The following is a 23645-nucleotide window of genomic DNA, read 5'->3' on the forward strand; positions in this document are numbered from 1 at the left end:
ATGAGATATCCAAGTTTATGCAAAACCATCACCATAAAGCCACATTTATAGAATATTGGAAGCCCTTCGAATTCTGCTCCTGGGCCTTCTTCTGTATCATTTCACAAATTAAATTAATGATAAACGTCTTGACCTTTCAAATTATTGTCTATTAAACAAAATTAATTTTATTTAATAAATATTTTTTAATTGAAATGACACTCTTGTAAATTTTTCCAAAACTCCCCTTTTATATATGTATGTATACATAGATTGATATACTAGTACCCCATATAAAAGTATGACCCACATGTCATCGACTTTTTCAATCCACTCTCTATTACATATCTTAAAACTCGTGCCGAGCAAATGATGACAAATTATGGCGACTGAGGGAGTAATATTTATTTATAATATATATTTAATTATGTACAGTATTTCGGTCCGACCAGTGGTTCAATCGGTCGAACCAGTTGAACAATGAACCAGTAGCCTCGTCGGTTCGTTTACTGGTCCGATTTTTAAAACATTGGTCGGCATCAAATCAACGACATTAGGAATTGGGTAACCCTTGTAAGCATTAACTCACGACGTCGTTTAGGAGTTGGGGCGTGCAGAGGGTTTAGGGCTTTTGATCTCACAAAACTCATTCACATTTGATTTACTAATCTAAAAAGAAATGTCTTTTCGGCAAGCAGTTCGCAAATTGTGCAAGGAGCTTGCTAATTCTGCATCACTACAGACTAAACCCTTCAATTCTCTTCCTAATGCAGGTACTTCCTCACCTCATACTGTGTATAGTGACAATACCGTTCAAGCAATTGATGAAATGAGATTTATCTGATAAAGGGAAAAACACAGCTAAAAACTTGGATTTTTTTTGCATTTTCATTTTTTTTTCCATTTTTCTGGTTGTTTTAATCAGTGAGTTCTGATATTCTAGGTAGCTGAACCATCTGATTTTGTTCTGATTGGTATAGCCATATCTTATTTGATTGAGCTAATATGATTGTATATCCAGGAAAGCTATTTGAACTTGGAGGTCATACACGGACTAAGTCCCGTTTGGAAATAGCTCAATGGATTTTTCTGTCTGGACAAGCTGGTATGTAGCATATATTGGGTTATCTCGGCATAACGTTATTGATAGTACTCCATCCGTCCCATAGAAATAGGCTAATTGGGGATGACACAGGTTTAATACGTAATTGGTAAAGTAAGAGAGAAGGAGAGGAAACATCTCCTAGAACAGTGGTGTGTAGTGAACAAGTTTTAAGTGCTCTGATTCAACTGAGAATGTGATGCATATATGTGATTTTAGACGTTGTTATGCATTGGACAAGTACTACTATTGGAATCGGCCTAATTAATGTGAAAAGGGTGGAAGGATAGGAGCCTCATGGTTTGATCATTTTCATAAAAGATGATGCTGGCAAAGATAATAGCACAGAGATCTTCTATAGGAAATTGTTGTATAATATACAGATTTAATAGAAATGCTAAGCTCGGGGAAGGTACAGAAATAAACGTTCTTCACATAATTATCCCCAGTCAGGTATCTGGGTGCGAGTTAAATAATTTCAGTTTTAGTTTTATGTGGAAGCTGTGCTTATATGGCATGTATTTTTGGATAAAACTCGTTTTGCAGCATTCATTGTTGGAGCATGTTCATCAACTTCAATGGCTGAAGATGCGTCAACTGCATCAAGTTCTAAAAATGCTACGAGTACTGATGACTTTAGTGGCTTGCTAAAAGTAGAGGATGAATCAGTGATATCGAATGAGCATACATCTAAATGGAGAGTTTTTACTGATAATGGAAGGGAGTACTTTCTGAAGGCAAGTTCTTTTGTGATTCCTTTTCTAAATAGTCCATTTTTGTGCTCTTTCATCTGGAAATTTTGTTTAATAGTCTTTTTTTATGTCATCTAGGGAAATATTCCTCAAGCTGAAAGATTCTTTTTGTCTGCATTACAAGAAGCTAAACAAGGTTTTGGGGAAAGGGATCCTCATGTTGCATCTGCATGCAACAACCTGGTGGGTCTGGTCTACCTTATAAGACAGTTAGTATAATGATTATAAATTTTAATATATTTTTCTCATGGTCTTTTTCTGGCCATGATACTCATACTGAGTTCTGGGTTTACTTATGAAACCTGTAAGACCTACCGTTTTGTTTGACGTTGCTTGCTCTAGTGCTGCTTATACGTTGTTGAGCAATGCTTTTTAAAGATTTATACACATAATTAGTAACTTACATTCACAAACGTTTCTAACTTAATGTCATTTTAGTACGGACTAGAAGTTGCATGTTTTCTTCATTCCAGTTAATGAAGTGCTGCATGTTTATTTCATCATTTCATGGGAAGCCTGATTCCTTTGAATTTGTCAGCACAAACTCCCTCTCTCTCATGCAGCACAGTCAATTTTAGTCTTTCATGTGTATTTGGTTTATGTAATTTCAGGCTGAGCTGTACAGAGTCAGCAAGGACTTCGACAAGGCAGAACCCTTATATGTGGAGGCCATTAATATACTAGAGGAATATTTTGGAGTAAATGACGTAAGGTACATAATGCTGTCTGTCATAAATCAGTTCTTATGTGACAGTATATGGGGGGGAGAGATTAATAAATTTATTATCTGGTAGAGTCGGTGCTGCCCTTCATAATCTTGGCCATTTCTACCTTGGACAGCGAAAATTGGAGAATGCTCGTGTATGCTATGAGGTAATAATCACACAGGTTTCTGCCGATGTAGCTTGGCTTCATTGCATCTGTTTTATAATTGATGTTACTACTCAGTTTATAAATTGCTCAATCTAGATACTACATTGAATTGTCTCAGCTTATCCACTATGTAAACGACATATAGAAAACTTGAATGATTACTTATTGCCATATTTTCGTTCTTAAACATCAAATTGCTTCTGATATATAGTCAGATCCAAATGAGCCTTTTTATTTGAAATTGTCGTCTACTAAGAATAATAATCTATTAATCAACATAAGAGCAATTATAGTTGATAAATTTGACATATGAACTGATTGAAGCTCATGACATTCCAATGTAATAACTATCCTGTTTCTCTACGTAGTCTTTCCTAAATAAACATGTTAAAGTTTGTGGTTGATTGGGTTCACCCAGTTAGCTTATTGTGGATTAAAATCTCTTTTAACTTCGTAAATATTCGAGCTATACTATTTACTTAATGACTTGGTCCAAACTATCCTGTAGGCATATTCAATCTATACTAACATGCCTTGAACACCATAACTAAGTAAACAAATATTCTTATTTCTAACACCCAAACAACTACATGATGTACGGATAATAGATATTGGTACTTGGTGGTTAATGTTGTCAAAGTTGAAGTATGATAAAACTGTAAAGGAAATTTGGCCCTGGCACCATTTCCCGTAATCAGCTATAAATGTGGAAGTACACCTCTTGGCCTTGATTGATGACCATCTGCATTTGGGAACCTAAGTCGGCTTGGCTTGTTAGAGTGACAATGTTGAATGTCTTCCTTTATCAATTGCTTTGAGATCATGGGATAGTCATCCCATAAACATGAAATATCACTGAGAACTCTATTATGTGAATAATATCTACTCTTTTGTTATATATGTGCCTTATTTGAAAGGTTGCCCCTTCTTTTCATCTAATACTGACAAACTTATATTTCTTTGTGGCCAATTTTCACAGCGTGCATTGAAGGTTAGTCTAAATCACTGTAATCAATCTTTGTCTTCTTTAGTTGTGAATTTTGGGGAAAACACTTCTCATACAACAGATTTTGATTGATTAGATAAAGCGCCGTGTTTTGGGAGAAGCTCACACAGAATATGCTGATACTATGTACCATTTGGGGACTGTAAGCATGAAAACCTCCTCCTTGTGAATCACACAAAAACTTTTGGACCATGGAACTGATGCTACTTTATGAAAAAATTTTGTGATACTTACATCTGACCAATAAATTCAAACTGCAGATTTTATACTTGCAAGGGAAAGAGAAGGATGCCGAGGACCTAATTCTAGACTCTATAGATATCATGGAGGTCTGCAATATATATTCAAACTGAATGCTGATGGGTCTTCTTCCTTTTTATAGAATTTGTCTTCCTTACTGCTTTGCATTATCATGTAGGCAGGTGGCCACGGAGAATCTATATCATGTGTCAGAAGAATGCAGCATCTGGCTCAGGTTAGTTCCATGTCGAGCAGTTTGAAGCATGCACAGTTTATGCAAGCATCTCAGCAGCGGGATTGAATACCCTGATCGAATCCCTAGAGAATCAATTTCACTCAAATATAAACCCAGCCATGCCTACTAGTGCCCATCTTTTTTCGCAAGTCAATAACTCAATAACCATTTTGTTAATATCTATTCCTGCAATGAAGTTATGTTCACCCATCCATGGCAGACTTGGTACATATAAGCATACAGAAGTTCTCATCATTCAACTTTTAAGCCATGAGACATTCCAAAATTGTGAAATCATGTGGTATGACCTGTTTCTCCTTATTTCAAGGGATGGAACAAAAAGAGAGAATGAGAAGAAGCAATATTCGTAAAGAGAATTGCAATATATGTTCTCAAGTTTCACCTAAGCCACTTCCTACGCACCATACCATGTCAACTTAAATTCATAGCTCAATATACTCTTGCAAGAAAGGTTGCTGTAGAACTGAGGGAATATGTATAGTTTCTGGGTTGAGTATGTCATGAGTGATAGAGTGAGAGACTACATGACAAGTAAATTGATCTTTAGTTAATTAAAAAACATCTTTTGACCATTGTACTTTTGTGTTATGCGGCAATTCTTCTTTTTGGAACCTTTTGAAGTGCACATATATTCTATTCTAGGTGTGTTCAGTACTATTTTCTTCCTGGTGATTGTAGATATACAACAAGTCCAACCGATTTCCTGAAGCTGAGAATATATTGAGAAAGATTCTTCATATGATGGAATTATCAAAGGTTTATCATTTTCTGCTATTTATGATCTATTCTACAAAATCTTTCAACTCTATTGTAGCTCAGTCATTGGCCTTTTGTATTCATTATCTACTTCTTCCTATTACTTTATTGATTTAACTGGGAGTCGAAATTTTCTGTTGTAGTACTTATTTTTTATATTAATATTTGTAGATTATTTTATGCCACAGGGTTGGAAATATTTAGATACTGTTGTTATAGCTGAACGGCTTGCATTAACCCTTGAAGCAGCAGGGAAATTAAAGGAAGCAGTAGAACTGTTAGAGAGGTACATTAATTTTAAGCACTAAAAGTAGGAGCAAATCCAAATGGTTCCTAATGGATATTAACAAATTCTCTTCTGTGGCAGATGTCTTGATGCCAGGAAAAACTTGCTTCATCGCGAACATATTCAGGTTTAATGGATTTAGGGCCATGTCCTTTCCTAAACTTGCTTCTACATGTGCATTGACAATTTCATAATTCTGCTGGTTCAAAACTCATGGCAATAGAGTACATGAATCATCTTAAAACTTGACTGTGTTAATAGACTGTCAATAGGAATTAGAAGTAAAAGGGCCTTAATTTATTTATTTGCTTTTCACTCTTATCGTGGGACCCCTTATTGTCCTCAAGTCTTATTGCAACAAAATTTCCTGTCAATAGACTGCTGCTGACATGCTCCACATTGCAAGAATGAATATTCTCATAATCAAGGAGCTACCAGAGGCCAACAATTCTCAAGCTATAGCTGAGCGTGATAAAGCCAAAAGTCTATTGAACGAGTCAGTAAGGTTAGCATGCATGAGCATTATAACATAGTCTCGCTTGATGGAAAAAACTCTAACCATAGCTGTCGTAGTATCAGGCAGATACGCTAATAAAAGCAATTTTTTATTCACTTTATGGATGTGGCTTTTGACTGTTTAATGGCCATCTTTGCAGGATAGCTCGAAAACTCATTGATCGATTTCTGGAACAGAAAGAAAAGACAGAACGCTTTGGAGTATCCCAAAGAACTAGAAAAGATGGTCATTCAGCAGTTGTAATACTAGTAAGTTTTCCCTTTCTGATACTGGCAAGAGAAAAAATCGATATTTGGTATGAGAATGAGATATAGGAGTCCCGGTTCACTTTTACTATAAAATGTAGGTAGGCTCCATGTTTCACTTACTCATTCCACTCACATTTTATTCTAAAATTAATATTGAAATGGGATTCACATTCCACTATCTTTTTCCACTAAATACGTGCCGAACTTAACCGGGACTCCTAGTTGTGGACGGAGGGAGTATTTCATTACCACTTTTCAGTATTTCTATCTGTTACTAACAAAAGAACTCTAGCCTTTCAATATTTCTCTCTCTTTTTGTTTATTGGAAAACTTAACTCGTTCAACTTACAAGTGATCATAATTTAATATTCGTTCTACACGCGTTTGTAGCTACAATCGTTCAATGCTCTTGGTGCGTTGGAGATCATGGAGCAGGGCTTTCTCAGCTCACAGGTCAGTCAATCAATTTTCATTTACTATGTTATGCAATGAGTTCAGAGAGTAATAGTTGTGGACGATTTTATATAGATGCTGTCAAACATCAAATTCTGATCAAAGCATATTGATTCCTAGCCATTAATAATCTAATGTGACATTCCCTGTGAGGAAATGGATTGTAAAATCATTAGTCATTCTAATTGACTCGGTAATTTGCTCTAGTACATTTTATCCATCTATATATGAGCTCTGATGCTGGAATATATGCATGTATGATGCTCTTAGACACAGGAGCACAATAAGGCCGAGGCTAATGCTTCTCTCCGTCAATGCATTTCCACGTTTCAGGAGGTATGTTCAATCCAAACCCTGAAAGCTTACTCTGATCTTTGAATTATTTTCCATGTAATTGTGTTTAAAGTCGAGTATGTGTCCTTTGATGTTTTTATCGATGGAAACCAATTTTGGCGGTTTTATCGAATTCAGTCTGCTAATAAATTGCCTGTCCCCAGTTTAGGAACAACAAACGTTCTCAAAATTCTTGATGAACTTTAAACTTCCTTGGTTTCACATGATATGACAACAGGGGAGTATTACTCTGTCTAGCGATTTTGTTGACATGTCCACTGGCATATAGATTAGACCCGATTTTCGTCTTTTTAATCCATTTCTAATAGTTTGTCACTAAACTTATGTATCTTGTGCAGTTGAGATCTGAACAATCAATATCCGATTCTCCAGAAATCAAAGCAGAGTATCTCTTGTGTTTACGGAGCCTTTATCTCTCGATTAGGAAAGGTGCTGCAAGGCAAGCGGGCGAAGAAAAGGAAATACAAGAAGAAATTAGACGTGTCGAAGACGAGATATCTAACGCTGGAAAAACTTGAATTTTACAATAATACATTTCCGAATATTACACCATCAAAGGTTAGTTTGAAATAGTCAAGCAAATATTTTTTTTTAATAAACCCTCAATTGCTTTGGAAAATAGAATAAGACGTGTTTCCTTTTATTTTCTAGTTTTATTTGCGTTGGTGCAAAATTATGTATTAGTACATTGATAAAAATTTTATCAAGATTCTTATAAAATCGACCTTTGATAGAATGGGAATAGAAGACTATGGCTAAATATGTTAACAATTATGCCCTTCTAGGCCTTTTGACTTAGGTCTCAATCTCATATATGGACTGCTGAATCATTGGTCCATTTAGTTGTTAATTTTTATTGTATATTACTCCCTCCATCCACGAAAAATAGGACACATTGTGAATGACACGGGTTTTAATATGGAATTGGTAAACTAAGAGAGAAGAAAAAAAAAATAAGAGAAAAGTAGTGTTAGTGGAATGTGGTATTCATATTATTAGTAAGAGAGAAGTAGTGTTAGTGGAATGTGGTATTCATATTATTAGTAAGAGAGAAGTAGTGTTAGTGGAATGTGAGGTTCATATTATTTGTAAGAGAGAAGGGGAAAAAAAGTAAAAGAGAAGAAGTTCAAAACTTTTCTTTTTTAAATGTGCTCTATTTTTTGTGGACAACAAAAAATGAAAAATGTGTTCTATTTTTCGTAGATCGAGGGAGCAGTAATTATTAAGTAGTATTTAGTTTTAAATTGATTTTTTTTCAGTTAATTCGTATTATGCAGATCGTACCGATAGTTTACTATCACAAATATAAACAATTAAGTCATAAAATTTGAGTTAGTGTTACATCATTTATTTTTTAATTCATCACTTTTTATCAATCTCTAATTACATATATTAATTTAAATTGTAATAAGTTTACGTTAAAAATAATTAAAATATAAAAATTACTATATAATTAAAATCTTAATTTTTGAAAAACTTCATGATTAAAATTAAAGATCTCTCAATTCATGTGATCGTTTGAACATTCCTATGCATGAACATATTCTCATGGCTGATCTTTTCTCAAAGAAACACTAATGAAAAATATACCAATCTCGTGGTATAGTGGATTGAAAAAAGTCCTAATTCTTCAACCAGATGATCGTTTCCGCTATCTCAGGTCTAGCTCAACTTCTTTTTCTTAATGTTGAAAAATAACCTTTAAGGACCCTTCAAAGTAGGTGAATTCATTTCCCATCATCTATGGCTTGGGGTGATAAAAGATGGGATGATGGAATTGAGAAATATACTAATGTCTATGATCTTGAAAAGGGCCTAGGCATGTAAGAAGATACTTGTTTACTTTTTTATTAATGAAATTAATCGGTTGTAACTGGACAACTACGTAGTCTCTCTGTTTCATGTTAATTGAGTCATTTTATTATTTTGAGAAGTTCAAAGATAATTGAATCATTTCTACTTTTGGCAAAAAGTAACTATATCTCGTACTTTATTCTCTATTCATCTCTCTTACTTTATACACAATCCACTTAACACACTACTCTTAATCACTGTGCCGAAAATAAGTGCATCTATTAACAAGGAACGGAGGGATTATGTATTTAACTGAATTCTTAATCAATTCAATTTTGATCACTTGCTAGTGAGGTTATTTCATTTAGGTAATCGATCGATTTGGTTCAATTTTATTTGAGACCAATACTTCCTCCGTCCCTTAAAAATACGAACTTATGAAATGACATAGATTTTAATGCATAATTGGGAAAGTAATAGAGATGAAAGAAAAATATGTTAGTAGAAAATTAGTCACATCTTATTAGAGATAAAAGAAATTTCCTTAAACAGAAAATTTCTATTTTTAAGCCATGAACCAAAAATGAAAAGAGTTTCTATTTTTAGGGGACGGATAGCGTATTACACTTCACTCAATATTTTCACATAGTTACGTTTTCTCTCTTACTAATTTTAAAACAATTACAGCAACCAAACAGCACCTACTAAACGTGCGGGAAGATACAGTTAATCCCAACTGAAATTTGAAAAACTTCACCTGAGACTAACTGTTAACCCTCTGTTAAATCATCAATCAATCTTCTCCTTTCTCTCACAAATTCAACCAAAATCCTCCAATCAATGTAATCACAATGGAAAATCCCCCAAAATTCTACGGCTTCCACACTTTCGCAGAGCCCGGCTGCCCCATCATCCTCACCGCCTCATTCCGAGACAACATCCGCCGGTTCCTCCAAGAATGCGCCTCCATTGAGGGTTACCTTATCAATGGCATGCCTCTTTGGCGCACATTTCTCGTCTACGAGAGCAAAGGCACGGTTCTCCCCCTTTACACCATCGAAGAAAATGTCGAGGACTCTGATCGCCCATTCTGCGATTACTGCCGCTGTGTTGGTTAGTTCGAATCTCATCTCAACCGAATTGGGGATTTTCCGTCGAATTCTTGATCACTTAATTTATCGTTCCCGATTGCAGGATGGAGCCATCACTTCGTGTCGAAGAGGAAATACCATCTGATTATTCCGGTGAATGATCAGTGGGATGATCCGATTGATGAGGGCGTTTTTGACCTGCAAACACACCTCTTGCACGGCTTGATCCATTGCAATGGATTCGGGCATTTGATTTGTATCAACGGGATTGAAGGCAGTTCCAAATTCATCCGTGGTAAAGAGATTATGGATCTATGGGATCGCATCTGTACTACTCTTAGTGTTAGGTAAAATTATGTGTAAATTTTATTTTCTTTAAATTTTTTAGTTTCATGATTGATGTATGTTTGAAATGTTTACTGGTTTGGATATGATAAGAGATGAAATGTTTGAATGAATGAATATCTTCCAAAATTGTTACCAATAGTATTCCAAATGTTTGAATCTTTTCTGTGATGTGTGATGAACACAATCATTTGAAATTTCTGTTGTAAATTATTAGGATAAAACACCTCAAATTTGAAGGAAATTAAACAGAATATGACTAGTTGCTTGTTTTTGTAGGCAAATTACAGTGGAAGATTTGTCAAAGAAGAACAAAATGGAGCTCCGGTTGCTTCATGGGGTTGCGTACGGTCACTCGTGGTTTGGTAAATGGGGGTACCGGTTCTGCCACGGGCGTTTCGGTGTAAAGGAGCACAACTACAAAAGTGCCATCGATCTTCTAAGCTCGTTGGAGCTTGACCAAATAGTTGTCGATTTCAGTTTTGTGAAGGCTTGCTTTGATATCAAACAGATGATTCAGTACTACAGAAACATGAGTGGCAGCAATTTGGTTACAATTAGAGACTTGTTGAGATTTTTGTTCACAGTGAAGTCGACAACTTCAATGACACGATCCTTTAGATGGTCATCGAAATTTCCTACTAAGTTTGCTCTAATGAACAGATCCTTTAGAAAGGAGAAGCCTACAAAGTGCAGAAAATTCTCCAATGTTGCTGCGAAGATGGATAGTAGGTGGCCGGTTAGAAGGCTCGAGCACGTCTCACAAGTCATAGTTGAAGCCTTGAAGGAGAAACGAGCAGCAAAAAACACCGGCAGCAGTGGGATGACTAGGCAAGAGGCACGTGATGCAGCACGCCTCCACATTGGTGACACGGGGTTGATAGATCATGTCCTCAAGGCGATGACCAATGTTATTGTCAGGGATCACATTGTGCGCTGTTCGGTTAACAGATCCACCAAGGTGCTGGAGTATACGATTCAAGATCTGAAGTGTGAAGACGAGAAGCAGTCGTTGTACCCCTCAAAAGTTGAGAAGCCATTTTGGAGATTTTGTCTTGGTCCCGGGAGGAGCGTTTACAACGACATCTCGTGTCTGTATAAGAATGTGTTGTTGGGCTATCCAGAGTGTGAATCAGTAGACTGTGCTGCTCAGATGATCCTTCACAGTAAGCACTTTGTGAAGGAGTTTCCTTTTAGGAATGATGATGCTGAGTCACTGATGTTCATTTGCATACTGATTTTGAGCTCTGTTGATCTCAAAACTGATCTCTCGTACGAATTCACGGCTATGGAGAAGGTAGAAGTTCCACTGTACGCTACAGTCGGTGATCTCAAGAAGGCAGTGGAGGCCGCCTTTCGTGACACCTACTGCGTGTTGGATAGGCTGCGAGTGACAGAGATTTTGGAGCTTGAAGAAGTCGAAGACGGGGAAGTTCTGTTTGGGGTGGTTCAGTCGGGTATGGAGATCCACGTCAAGGGCTATGGAACGGATACGGAGAGTAGCTTCTTGAGATACGAAGGTGGGATAGAGAAGTGGACTGTAAAATGCAAGTGTGGGGCGAGAGATGACGACGGGGAGAGGATGGTTGCCTGTGATATATGTGAGGCGTGGCAGCATACGCACTGCTGTGGCATCGAAGAATCCGAGGCCGTCCCAAGGTTGTTCGTGTGTGAGGCGTGCTGTACCTTACTTGTAACAACAAAGATACCCTGTGGCTTGACATACGACTACGGGCCGTATGTGGAAGAGCCATTTGTCTAAAATGTTGGTTGTTCTTTTGTGAATTCTGTACAGTTTATGTACATGTGCAAAGTAGTAGAATTTGAGCATTTTCAAGAAAGTTGAAGTATGACAACATTTTCTCCAATCATGAAACTGTATCTGTATGTTTGTTTACAAAGAATTGAATGAATTCTACAAAACTATTGTGATTGTATCTGTATGTTTGTTCTAAAATGAGTAAAATTAGTTAGATCTTTTGATGTACTTGAATCCCATGGAGGAATCAAAGCAATCCAACTTATCTCTATACAGATTCATTAGTTTGAGCAAATCAGTGAGTTTGTCCTTAAATCTCTCTCCACTCCCAATTTGAAGCACAACCAAGAGCTTCTGAAAAGCACCAAGCTGCACTGCCTCAACCAGAGCACTCTCATTCTCTCCCAAGCAGAGCTTCCAAAGAGTGGAGACGGCGAGCTCTGTTGCAGCGTCCGAGACGCGCAGAATCTTCTTCACGAGCAAGGGGACTGTGAGCGCGTTCTCGTTGGCGCTCTCCCTCCCTTGCTTCGAATTGCAGATGGTGTCCATCACAGCCAAGGCCTTTTCACAAACACTCTTGTCACCATCAACCAGGATTTCTAGAATGAATGGGATGAGCCCCATTTGGACTAATCTTAAAGCAGTTTTTTCATCCTTTTCAATCAAGTAATTGATCACTACCAAACATGCCTTAGTGGCCTTGGGGCAAATTGGTACTTTCACAATCTGAAACAGAGCTTCCTTTACACCTTCAATCCCCATTACTCCATCAATCACAATTCCCCCTTGATCCGCAGAGATGAGCTCTCGCAACACACACACCGCGTTCTGTCTCGACGACAGATCGTCCTCGGCCTTCAACAGCCGCGCTATCCATCGCAGCGAAACCGCCGATTTCAGCCTCGAAATTCCGTCCTGATCGGCCGGAAACGACCACGTCAGCGCGGATAGGATCTCTTTGATTAGGTTTTCGTTATCTTCGGCGGAAAATTGCGCCAAGGACTCGAACGATTCGGCCAGCGCAGATCCGAAGCCGTTGGCGGAGATGCACCGCTTGTTGTGGTCGCTCTCCTTGGCGGAATTTCTAGTCCTGAGAAGCAGCTCCTGTAACTTCGCGGCGTCGGAACATCGCGCCGCCGCCACCAATCTGGCGCAGATCTCGGAGACCTCGTAGCGGGAGATCGGGATCCGCGGCGTGGGGATCCTCTCGACGCCGTGGGACTTGTTGGCGACGCACCAGTCCTGGATCATCTTCCTGATGGAGTGGTTGGGGATTAGGTCGAAATTGAGCAGCACCTGGTTGGTGACGGGGCAGGTAACCTTGCCGGAGTCGATCCACTTCTCGATGCTGTCGCGGTCGTAGGTGATCCCCGTCGAGAGCGTGACCGGATCCTTCATCAAATCGAGCGAGATAGGGCAGCGGAAATGGGTGGGGATTGTGAGCTCAATTTCGTGGGCGATCGCGGTGATCTGATTCTTCCCCCTCCTCCGCCTCCATGAAAACGTCATCGTTTTAGCCTTTTAGGGTTTTGTTTGTAAACCTTTTTTCTGCTTTAATTGAAAATTGGATTGGATTAAGGAGTATATATATGTGAGGTGATGGTCAAAGTGGAGGGAGTTAGGGGCATTATTTTGACTAAAAGGAAATATTCAAATTGGTAGAAATTTGGAATATTGATTTGAATATTTGACCGTTGATTGCATAGTCGGTTTGACTGGTAACGGGTCAGCGTGGGTAGTCGGTGATTAAAGGTCTGCCGTTGGATCATGACTTGCGTTTGGTAATCCGTCTTTGTTTAATCCCTACGCTAATGCCTAATTGTGCCAACAATTCTTTTATTTTTTTTTTTATTTCACCTAATGTATAATGAATTCATTATATTCGTTCTACATAAATCGCTGTCCATGTTATACGGACTACTTTATTACAAATCTTTGTTTATTAACACCAATTTTAATTTTTCTACTTATTGGGCCAACCTTAGAAAGCATCCTAAGGAAAAAAAAAAGTATGAGTTTACCTCAAAGAGGAATATCATATTAATGCAATGTTTTAAAAATAAAATCGGACCGGTGAATGAACTGGAGAAGTTATTGGTTCTCAGTTCTCGGTTTAACCGGTCCAACCGATTTAATCACTGGTCGAACTGTTATACTATTTTAAATACATATAATTAAATATAAAATATAGAAAATATATTAAATTTATATATAATTAATTGTATTATAAAAAAAATTAACGTTATATATAACTAGTTGCAGGGAAGTGATCAATTGTTAACTCATCATTTAATTGCTAACTGTAACTAATTTAAGACCATAGGATTTTAGAAAACTTGTGGTCTACAATTTGCCACGTGTAATTTTCATTTTTATTAATTAAATCGAAAAAGATAAAAAAAATTTTATCAAATTAGGGTTTTCTTTGAGAATGTTAACACATACTCCCTCCGTCCCAAGGAAGATGACCCATTTCATGGATGGCACGGGATTTTATGCAAATTTATTTTGTGTGTTGAGGGGAGAGAGTAAAGTAAGAGAGAGGGAATAAAGTAGAGATAAAAGTGTTTCTATTTTAAGTAATGAGTCATCTTAGTTGGGACAAACTAAAAAGGAAAGTGGGTCATCTTCAATGGGACGGAGGGAGTACTAGCTTATATTAACATTCTACATGTATTATATTGATATATTTTATATATCATGTTGACATTTGTTGTTGCACGAAGAAATTGAAAATATTTGAATTTTTTTTCAAATTTTGACATCGAAACATATGCAAGTGAGATCGCATTAGAATCTTTATGAAATTATCTTTAATTTGATATATGTTGTGCAAAAAAATAATTTAAATCGAGAAAGTTATATGCGTTTTAAAGTTATGAGATATTTTTCAAAAGTTAGTTACAACTAATTTATTGTAAATTGACCTTAGAGCATTCTCAACAGTTTCCCTAAAACCTCCCTTATTTCTCCCTAACTCCTGCCACATCAGCGTCACATCAACACCATAATTTATCTCCAGTTTTTAGCCAACTGCTCCAATGGTTTCTCCCTTATTTCTCCCTAACTCAACATTTCATTTTTACATCATCACTAATTTAATTGTTTTATTTTTGTATATAATAAAGCTAGCTAATTTAATTTATAAGACAAAACAAATAATAGTAATAAAGATCGTTGTATTAAACACGGGTAAACATTACAACGACGAAAATTAATAAAAAAAATAGTATAGGAATGGAAAAAAAAATTCATATCTCCTCGTCGGACCGAGAATGAGAAGACGATTCAGAATTCATTAAATATAGATGGAGAGAGAGAAAATAAATGAAGAGAGAAAAGGGATGAGGATGAGGAGAGAATGAAGAGAGAAAAGGGATGAGGATGGGGAGAGAATGAAGAGAAGGTGTGTATTTATAGGGGGGAAATTAAAAATAAAAATAAAATATATATTTATCGCCGAATTATCGCCCACAGTGGTCGGCGATAATCCGACGATTTTTCGCTGGTTGGCGATAAAACGGGAGGAAAAATCGCCGAATTATCGGCGACCTCTCCCATTGGTCGGCGATAACTCGGCGATAGACGGCGAAAAAACGCCGACTTTTAGCCGGCACCATTGGGAGTGCTCTTAATACTCTTATTGATGTTTTTGGTTGATCATATTGACATTCCGAAGCTAATGTCTAGGCCTTTAATTTGAATATCTAATAGCTATTATTTAGTTATAGTTAGCAATTAAGTATTGAGTTAGCAATATAACACTCCCCACTAGTTGTAAGTATAAATATTAAAATTTCATAAATAATAAAATTTCATAAAATTTTTGTAGATAAATAAAATTAAATATATAAATGATTAGTCACATAATACTAAAAACTATTAAATTCTATGTATAATTATAAACTCCTATATTGTAAAATATTATTGATTGTAAAAGTATAATTAAAATATAAAAAATATAAAATTAAAATTAAGTAGTATTAGTTTAGTAGAAAAAAAAAATCAGATTTAATGTATAATATTTCAAAATGACCATGTGGTGGAGTGGTAAAGGATTTGGTATTTAGAGATGAGGTCATGTGTTCAATACCTAGCAATAACAAATTTTGAAAAAATATTTTGAAAAGTGAAAAAATTAAAAAATCGGCGGTTGGACCGGTCCGTCCAGCCGGTTCCACCGGTTCACAGTAGTTCAACATGCTAGTGGTTTTTAAGGGTGAACCCGACTGGCCAGTTCGACCGGTTCAACCCTCACGGTGGTACTGAATTAAGTTAAAATAGACAAGCAGTATATAAGTGGAAATTTTACTGCATTAAAATGAGCGTAGTCCAATACGAACAATATTATACTAGTGGAGTGTATTCCGCAATGCGAAAAATATCATATTGATGGAGTTCAAGTGTGCATCCCTCTACTTCGGATGAGTGAGTGATGTCAGATACAATACCATAATAATAGAGTTTGGGTGTGCATCACCCTATCAGATGTGTAAATCGAAAGAGTGGGGGATGTTAGATATGACAATACTATAATAATAGAGTTTGGGTGTGCATCACCCTACATCCGATGTGTGAATCGGATGAGTAAGGGATGTTAGGTACGATAATATCATAATAATAGAGTTTGAATGTGCATCACCCTACATCAGATGTGTGTGGGATGTTGGAAATTAAGTAGCATACTAATGGAGTTTGTGTGTGCATCACCCTATACTATTGCGAATAATATTATGCTAATGAAGTTTGGGTATACATCACCCCATGCCAAACGAGTGAGGGATGTTGGAAACTAGCCCGATGACTGTGTACTATTGCAACATCTAAAGAAAACTATAATTAAAATATAAAATGGTGGTTTATTATTGCAAAGAGATTTTAAGTCATCTCGTTTATCAAAATTTATTGCAGTAATAGCTACATTGCTTTGTGTTTCAATGTTTACAATCATAACTAATTCAATAATTTTGTTTAAGTAGCTTAAACACCGATATATCTTTATTTGAACCGAGAAAGTAGACAATTTTTTTAATTCGGATATTATGGTGCATAATAATGTTATATCAATTTCATATTTATAAAAGAATGTACCATGGATGACTAGATAAAATATAAAAGACAATGTGTGTTGTTATAGAATATATTAATCACTTCAGATTCCGTATTTTAATTATATTTATAAGTATTAATTCGGAATTAATATGCTAAATATATTAATACAGTGACATCTAATATGTTCTGTTATTATTTTATTACTAAAATAATGAACATGATATATATGATACTGACACACCCTTATCACAAGTGGAGAACCTAATAAAAATAAAAATACAAATAAAAACAAAAACAAAAGATAAATAATGTGGATATAGTTGTAGTCAAATATAAGATGGTCCACAATCTGATCTGTATTTTGTGTAAGCATACTTCAACTGACAGCTGATACAAGGCTGTCTAATTTAGTGAAATAATTGGTAACACCATGTGAGCCAGCCTTAATATTCACATGTTGCTTTCATAACATAACTTCTTTGTATTATTAAACCTTTCTCTTCACAAATTGACCGCACTTTTGATTGAGCAACGAATCAATGTCGGAGTTTCAAAATTTATGGCTAAAAAATTACAATTAGAATTAGAATTAGAATTCAAGAAATAGAAATGCAAAACTGGCTTATATGGAACTGGAGATATATGTCAAATAACAAACACATAAATACAACAAAGCTACAAGCATAAAAAACTAAAGTTTCAGAGTGCTTTCAATGCCACTGCTGAAAATGAAATAATCTTCACATCCAAATAGAGTTTATAAAAAAAAAATTTGGTAACAGACACAACTAAATTGGGGAAGGAACACAGAATAAACATGTAAAATTAGTTGCAACAACAAACAAAACGACACCGTATGTCAATCTTCTTGATCACCTTCCATCACAAGACGTGAACGACTCCGCAAATCCGAATGGCCGAGTTGGGATGCTCGTCTGCGTGTTGTCCAAGCTCGGAAGATAAGACGAGGACGACGAGTCCATGTGGCTCGTTGTCCCTTCAAACGCCTGCCACTTCTTTAGTGCCTGAGGCAACGACATCTCAAGATCAATGCCATACATGTCGTCAGGGCTCTGATCTGCCGGCTTCCACTGCTCCACCAGGGACGAGAGCACATTCACAGCATGGCCCATGTCAGGCCTTTGGTACGGCTCCCTCGCGCAGCAGTGGCCAGCCAGCTCAGCAACGGTGCTGATGTTGGTCAAGGTCTCTTCATCGAGCTCGATGGTCGGATCAATGGCCTTACGGAAGGTCTCCTTGTTGAGGTGCATTCTTCTGAACCATGTCACGAGGTGCATGCTCTCCTCGGGCTGGCTCTCGTCGAGTGCCTTTCTTCCCGTGATCATCTCCATCAAGATCACACCGAAGCTGAAGACATCGACTTTGGTTGTCACTCTCCCTGTCACTGTAGATAACATATCAAATGATTAACTCTAACTACTTAACAAGTTTTATTTAAGCATTGATTAAAACAATAATGATTGATAGTTGTATTAGATTTCGAGTCATTTCAAACATATGCTCACATCAATCAGAAATTTAACAGAATTCAGCATAGAAATATAGTTAGGGAGATAAATTATACCTGCATATTCGGGTGCTAAGTACCCGAACGTTCCAGCTATTCTCGTCTCAATGGAGGCTTTTCCTTCTGGGGCAAGGCGCACGAGGCCAAAATCGGCAACCTTGGCCCTCATATCATCTCCAAGAAGAATATTGGAAGGTTTGAGGTCCCTGTGTATGAAGCTTTGGTGAGCTAATCCATGGAGGTATTCAACGCCCCTTGCAACGTCCAACGCTATTGTCAGCCTCTTCTTCCACTCCAACGGCTTTAAGCCCTCCTCGCCCCAGTTGAAAAGATGGCTGCTCAGAGGCCCTTGGGGCATGTACTCGTACACGAGGAGCTTCTCATTTCCATCGAGACAGTAACCAAGAAGCGCGACTAGATGCCTATGTCGAACCTTTGTCAAGACAGCGATCTCAGACTTGAACTCAGCGATTCCTTTCCCTGCGATGACTCCACACTCCATTCTCTTCACGGCAATCTTTGTTCCATCGTGCAGCTCGCCTTTGTAGACTGTGCCAAAACCTCCCCGCCCAAGTATGTTCTCTTCGCTGAAATTATCAGTCACGGTTCTCAGCACTTGGATAGAGATCACCATGTTTCCAGCCTCGACCATCTGAATGTCGTTAGTCTCACTGGCAGAGACGGTATGTGCTTCACTCACAGCGCCCACACTGACACTTGACCCTGCAACCGTGATCTTCACACTCTCGTTGTCTGATCCCGAATGGCGAGGATGGACCACCATAGCATTCGGGCTCTGCACTCTGCTGAAACGCTTCTGCTTGCTCTTGTACAAACAGAAAGCAGCCACTCCAATCAAACAAAGCACAAAAGCACCTCCAACTACCGAAAACACAACAACTCCAACAACGCTCTTAGACTTCCCATCATTCTTTCGCAGATCATTATCCGAGCCAGGACCAGCAGCACCAGCAGAAGATCCGCCCGGATCAACCCTATCCTTCCCAATATCAGGATTCCCATCGGTTTTCAAAATCATGTTACTTCTGAAAGAGGGAAGTTTCCCATAAAGATGGTTGTTCGACACATCCAACTCAGCCAGCGCAGGCAGAGACGCAAGCTCCTCGGGGATGGTCCCAGTAAGATTGTTGTTGGCAAGAACCAGCCTCTGCAGAGACTTAAGTGAAGCAAAAGCTGGCGAAATGGTCCCTGCAAGCCCCATATTCTCAAAGTTAACTATGGTGATATTCCCTTTGTTGCAATTGATCCCAAACCAATCAACACATGGATCATTCCCCTTCCAATTCTCAGCAAACTTTCTAGGGTAATCCATCAGCTTCACAATTGAGAGCAACACATCAACTCTAGGATCACAATCCCCAGGCTTAGGCAAGCAGAAACTATTAGTATCCGCAGTCATGTCGACCGCAACAGAACCCTTAAACTCAGGCATTGGTCCTTGAAACAAATTATTAGTCAAATTAACAGATTTTAAAGATTCAAGATTCACCAAAGACACAGGAACAGGCCCAGTAAACGAATTATCCCTCAAACTCAAAGTCTCCAAACTATTCAACCCAGAAAAGTCAGGCAATGGACCTGAGAATCCATTCCCGTGCAACCAAACCTCTTTCAAGAATGTCATATTCTGCATCACATCAATCCTCCCACTAAGCTTCTGCCCATTCAGCCACAGAGACTCAATCTGAGAGCCAGAAAACGACGCTGGCAGCTCTCCCTCCAAGCTATTCAGAGCCAAATGCAGATTAATCAAGCCAGGAAACGCATCTGGGCCAAAGAAAGATGGGATTTTCCCACTAATATTGGCCGAATTAGCTGAGAAATTGGTCAAAGTCGAAGCATTTCGAAGGCTATCAGGAATCTCCCAAGCGGAAAACGGGTTGTTGTCGATCTCAACAGATAGCAAAGACGACATCCCCTCGAAGAAATCAGGAGGAATCGAAGTGAACTGATTGTTGCTAAGCATTAGAACTTGCAAAGAATCCAATCCTTTCAGAGAGGGCAAAGGGCCAGAGATATTGTTCCATTGCAGCTCTAAACGCTCGAGCTCAGCCAAGGAAGAGAGTTCTTGAGGGAGCGTACCTGCGAGATTTTGGTGGCCGATTTGAATCCGTTTGACCCGATTCTCGGCGCAGAAGACCCGGGCCCACTTACAGGGATCCGGGTCGGACCAGGAGAGCTGATCCGGAGATGGGTTTAGGCTTTTCTTGAGTGCGAGCATGGCGGCTGCATCTTCTGAGGCGGTGGGCTGCGATTTTACGGAGAGAAATGCGGAGAATAGCAGAAGCCCTTGTAAGAAAGATTCCAAAGATTGAATCTTTAGCCCTGAAGTGGGCTTCATTTGGATGAAATCTGCAGAAATGAATGCTTTCTTTGTCAATGGCGAAAGATGAAGAAATGTTTTCTTTGGGTTTTGGTTAGGACTTGGGAGTAGGACGAAAATGGACGAAAACTGAAGTGTAAAGGAAAATGCAGGCATAGAGAAAGGAGCTGGAGCACATGCAAAGGTGTCCCCACAAATTGCAGATAATTTTGTGAATAAAGATGACAGAGTTTAAAAGCTGTATAATAAGTGGATGATTCTTTGGAACATGGCCCAAACCTAAACACTCTTGCTCCCTTTTTAAGATAGATAAATACACAAACTCAGTATCTGTCCCTAATATATTTCCTCTGTTCCGCCTAATTGAGACATTTTTATTTTGATACAAAAATTTAGAGAGTAATGTTTAGTTGATTAAATTGTTAATAGTAAAATAAAAGATAAAATAAAATAAGAAAGAGAAAGAAAAAATAAAATAAAAGAAAACAAGTAAGAAAGATAAGAGGATAAAGTAGGAAATAATAGTGACTTAATTATTATCAAACAAGGAAATGTCTTATTTAAGTTGTGACGATAAAAAAAGGAAAACGTCTCGCTTTAGACTGTAACATTAAGAATAATTAGTAGGAAGAGTATTGCTATATGTTTATGGGCAAAAAAAATTGGTTGGTCTTAAGTTGTTTATGCAGAGATACAACATGTACTTATAAACTTCTATTACACGCCTAAATTGCAGAACAAAGCAAAAAGCTCGTGATTGAATTTATAGTAGACTTTTATGAGTCTATTGTTTGAATTACTATAAATAAGATACGAGAAAAAAAGTATTGAATTTAATTTGTTTGCTTAAATAAACCAAATAATTGTAGTTAGAACTTGACAAATCAACATTGGTAATAAACAAACCCACTTGCATCAGCAGCCACTCTTATTACCGAGTAATTAATTATAACTCAAATTAAAAAAGAAAAGAACATTGTTCAATTTGGGCCTTTTGAGGTTCAAGTGATCTAAAATTAGTATAAAAAATTTTAAGTTTGCATAAATTATATAAAATTTTTGATTAGTGCTTTAAATTAATACATTCCGTTAAGTTTTTTAACATCGCTTTAAAAAACAGCTATTAAGGTTAGTTTTTAATTTTTTATCTTTAAAAACTAAGTTTGATGCCCTATTTTAAAAACAAAAGGTTTAAAAACACCGTTTAGATTTTTGCTATAGCAAAAAAACTGTTTAAAAGTTCCCCATTGCATATAATGATATAGTATTAGAGAGAAGGTTTACTGTATAAAAATTCTCCAAATGATATAGAGAGTAAATGCTATAGCAAAATATCTTTAAAAAATAATACTTTGAAGCTCCTTTTTTTTTTAAAACAAATAACAAAAAAAAGTTAAACTTTTAGTTATTTAAAAGGCTTGTAGAGGTTCATCTTCCTAAATTTTCATCAAGAACTAAAAAAATTCTAAGTGGCCATTCATCTTTTTAATTTTCCATATCAATAAAATAATTTGATTGAAAATACATTCAAAAGACTTTAGCAGAAGTGTGAAAGACGGGAATTTTAATAAAAAAATCCTAAGCTTCAATAGAGGTTCTCGACCCTTTTTTTCAAAGCCTGTAAAAATTTAGATAAAAATCTAAGTTTACCTTATACTGAGAATTGAGAGAGAGAGAGATAAGTTCTCAAGAATTTTTTGGAGAGGTCAGTTATTGGAAAGTATTGATTGGAAAGTATTGATAATTTCATCTTCTTGAGTGTAAAATCTATTTTTTCTAATATTTTACTGATATGTTGGATGAAAAATGCTAAAAAAACTAACGGTGTTAAAGAATTTTAACAGGATGTATTAGTATAAAACATAAATCAAACTTTTTGTGTGATTAATATAAACTTAAAAATTTTTATATCAATTTGAAATATTGAAAAAATATTTTGTTTGTATGGGATAATTTTCCCAAAATATAATGGCCTCCAGAACAAATAAGACCAATCGAGTCCACCTTAAATATAACCAATCGAGTCCACCGACCGACTTTTTAGATCAAACTTATTTGCTTTAAAAATAAAAATGTTTTTTATTTTGTTTTGTCCGTTAAAATTAAAAACTTCTTATTACAGATATTTTTCCTTTATTAATAAGCTGCTACTCATTTTTCATTCACAATATTTAATCATTTTTTTCTTTCTATAGCTCTTTATTTAACAATTATGTATTTTAATCCATAATATTTCCGTATTTAAAAGACGGAGTTAGTATATATTACTCCCTGCGTCCTAGATTAAGTGTCCTAAATTGACTTACATAGATTATAAGAAATTAATAGAAAATGAGTAGAAAAAATTAGTGAAATATATGTCCTATTATGAAAAATTAATGAAAAGTGGATAGAAAAATTACATTTAACCTTTTAAGCAATGTTTTAAAAACCGGACCGGACCGGCCGGTTCAACCGCGAACCGATAGGTGATCCGGTCCGGTTTGCCCTATAGAACCAGTGACATGTTCAACCGCCATGAACCGTCGAAACCGGCCGGCCGGACCGCTGTGGCCGGGAATCAGAAACCGGTTTAAATGCTTTTCAAAATTGAATTTTAAAATTTTGGTCTTGATAGGGGTCGAACTCAAGACCTCATGGTGAACTTACCAAGAATTCTACCACTACACCACAAGAACTTCTTGATAGCAATATGAATATAAGTTAGTTTTATATATTAAACACGAAATATTATATCTATATAAACTAATAATTCGTGTTAAATAGCAAAGTAATTAGCAGTGATATTAATTATCATCCACTTTATTTATGCATCACTAATTGCTTGTTTTATTATTATTTGTATAATACGTATATGTATATTATGAATATGTGATTAACTATATTAAAGTGTACTACTATTTGATTATA

The 23645-nt window shown here is 36.7% G+C and overlaps 4 protein-coding genes across 4 annotated transcripts; 2 read left to right on the forward strand and 2 right to left on the reverse strand.

Moving 5' to 3' along the window:
* Window positions 1–576: 576 nt before the first annotated feature.
* On the forward strand, window positions 577–7472 carry LOC125211463 (Tetratricopeptide repeat (TPR)-like superfamily protein). The gene is made up of 18 exons (XM_048111268.2): window positions 577–752; window positions 1001–1084; window positions 1628–1818; window positions 1912–2016; window positions 2445–2545; window positions 2628–2706; window positions 3686–3697; window positions 3789–3854; window positions 3973–4041; window positions 4131–4187; window positions 4887–4964; window positions 5153–5250; window positions 5332–5377; window positions 5628–5755; window positions 5907–6015; window positions 6406–6468; window positions 6739–6804; window positions 7161–7472. The coding sequence occupies exons 1-18, from the start codon at window positions 659–661 to the stop codon at window positions 7338–7340; spliced, it is 1626 nt and encodes a 541-aa protein (XP_047967225.2). The 5' UTR covers window positions 577–658; the 3' UTR covers window positions 7341–7472.
* A 1995-nt stretch (window positions 7473–9467) lies between these two features.
* On the forward strand, window positions 9468–11820 carry MMD1 (RING/FYVE/PHD zinc finger superfamily protein). The gene is made up of 3 exons (XM_048110056.2): window positions 9468–9729; window positions 9811–10054; window positions 10332–11820. Exons 1-3 carry the CDS (start codon window positions 9468–9470, stop codon window positions 11812–11814), a joined length of 1989 nt encoding a protein of 662 aa, XP_047966013.1. The 3' UTR covers window positions 11815–11820.
* A 90-nt stretch (window positions 11821–11910) lies between these two features.
* Window positions 11911–13422, reverse strand: LOC125209514 (ARM repeat superfamily protein). The gene has a single exon (XM_048109115.2). The coding sequence runs from the start codon at window positions 13318–13320 to the stop codon at window positions 12019–12021; it is 1302 nt and encodes a 433-aa protein (XP_047965072.1). The 5' UTR covers window positions 13321–13422; the 3' UTR covers window positions 11911–12018.
* Window positions 13423–17552: 4130 nt separating this feature from the next.
* Window positions 17553–20944, reverse strand: TMK1 (transmembrane kinase 1). Its single transcript, XM_048115255.2, has 2 exons — window positions 18449–20944; window positions 17553–18268 (listed from the first exon to the last, which is right to left on the reverse strand). Exons 1-2 carry the CDS (start codon window positions 20889–20891, stop codon window positions 17736–17738), a joined length of 2976 nt encoding a protein of 991 aa, XP_047971212.1. The 5' UTR covers window positions 20892–20944; the 3' UTR covers window positions 17553–17735.
* Window positions 20945–23645: the final 2701 nt, after the last annotated feature.

Source organism: Salvia hispanica, chromosome 3 (genome assembly GCF_029641045.1).
Source record: "Salvia hispanica isolate PSC_SH4W2 chromosome 3, Shi_PSC_v1, whole genome shotgun sequence".
Lineage (NCBI taxonomy): Eukaryota > Viridiplantae > Streptophyta > Magnoliopsida > Lamiales > Lamiaceae > Salvia > Salvia hispanica.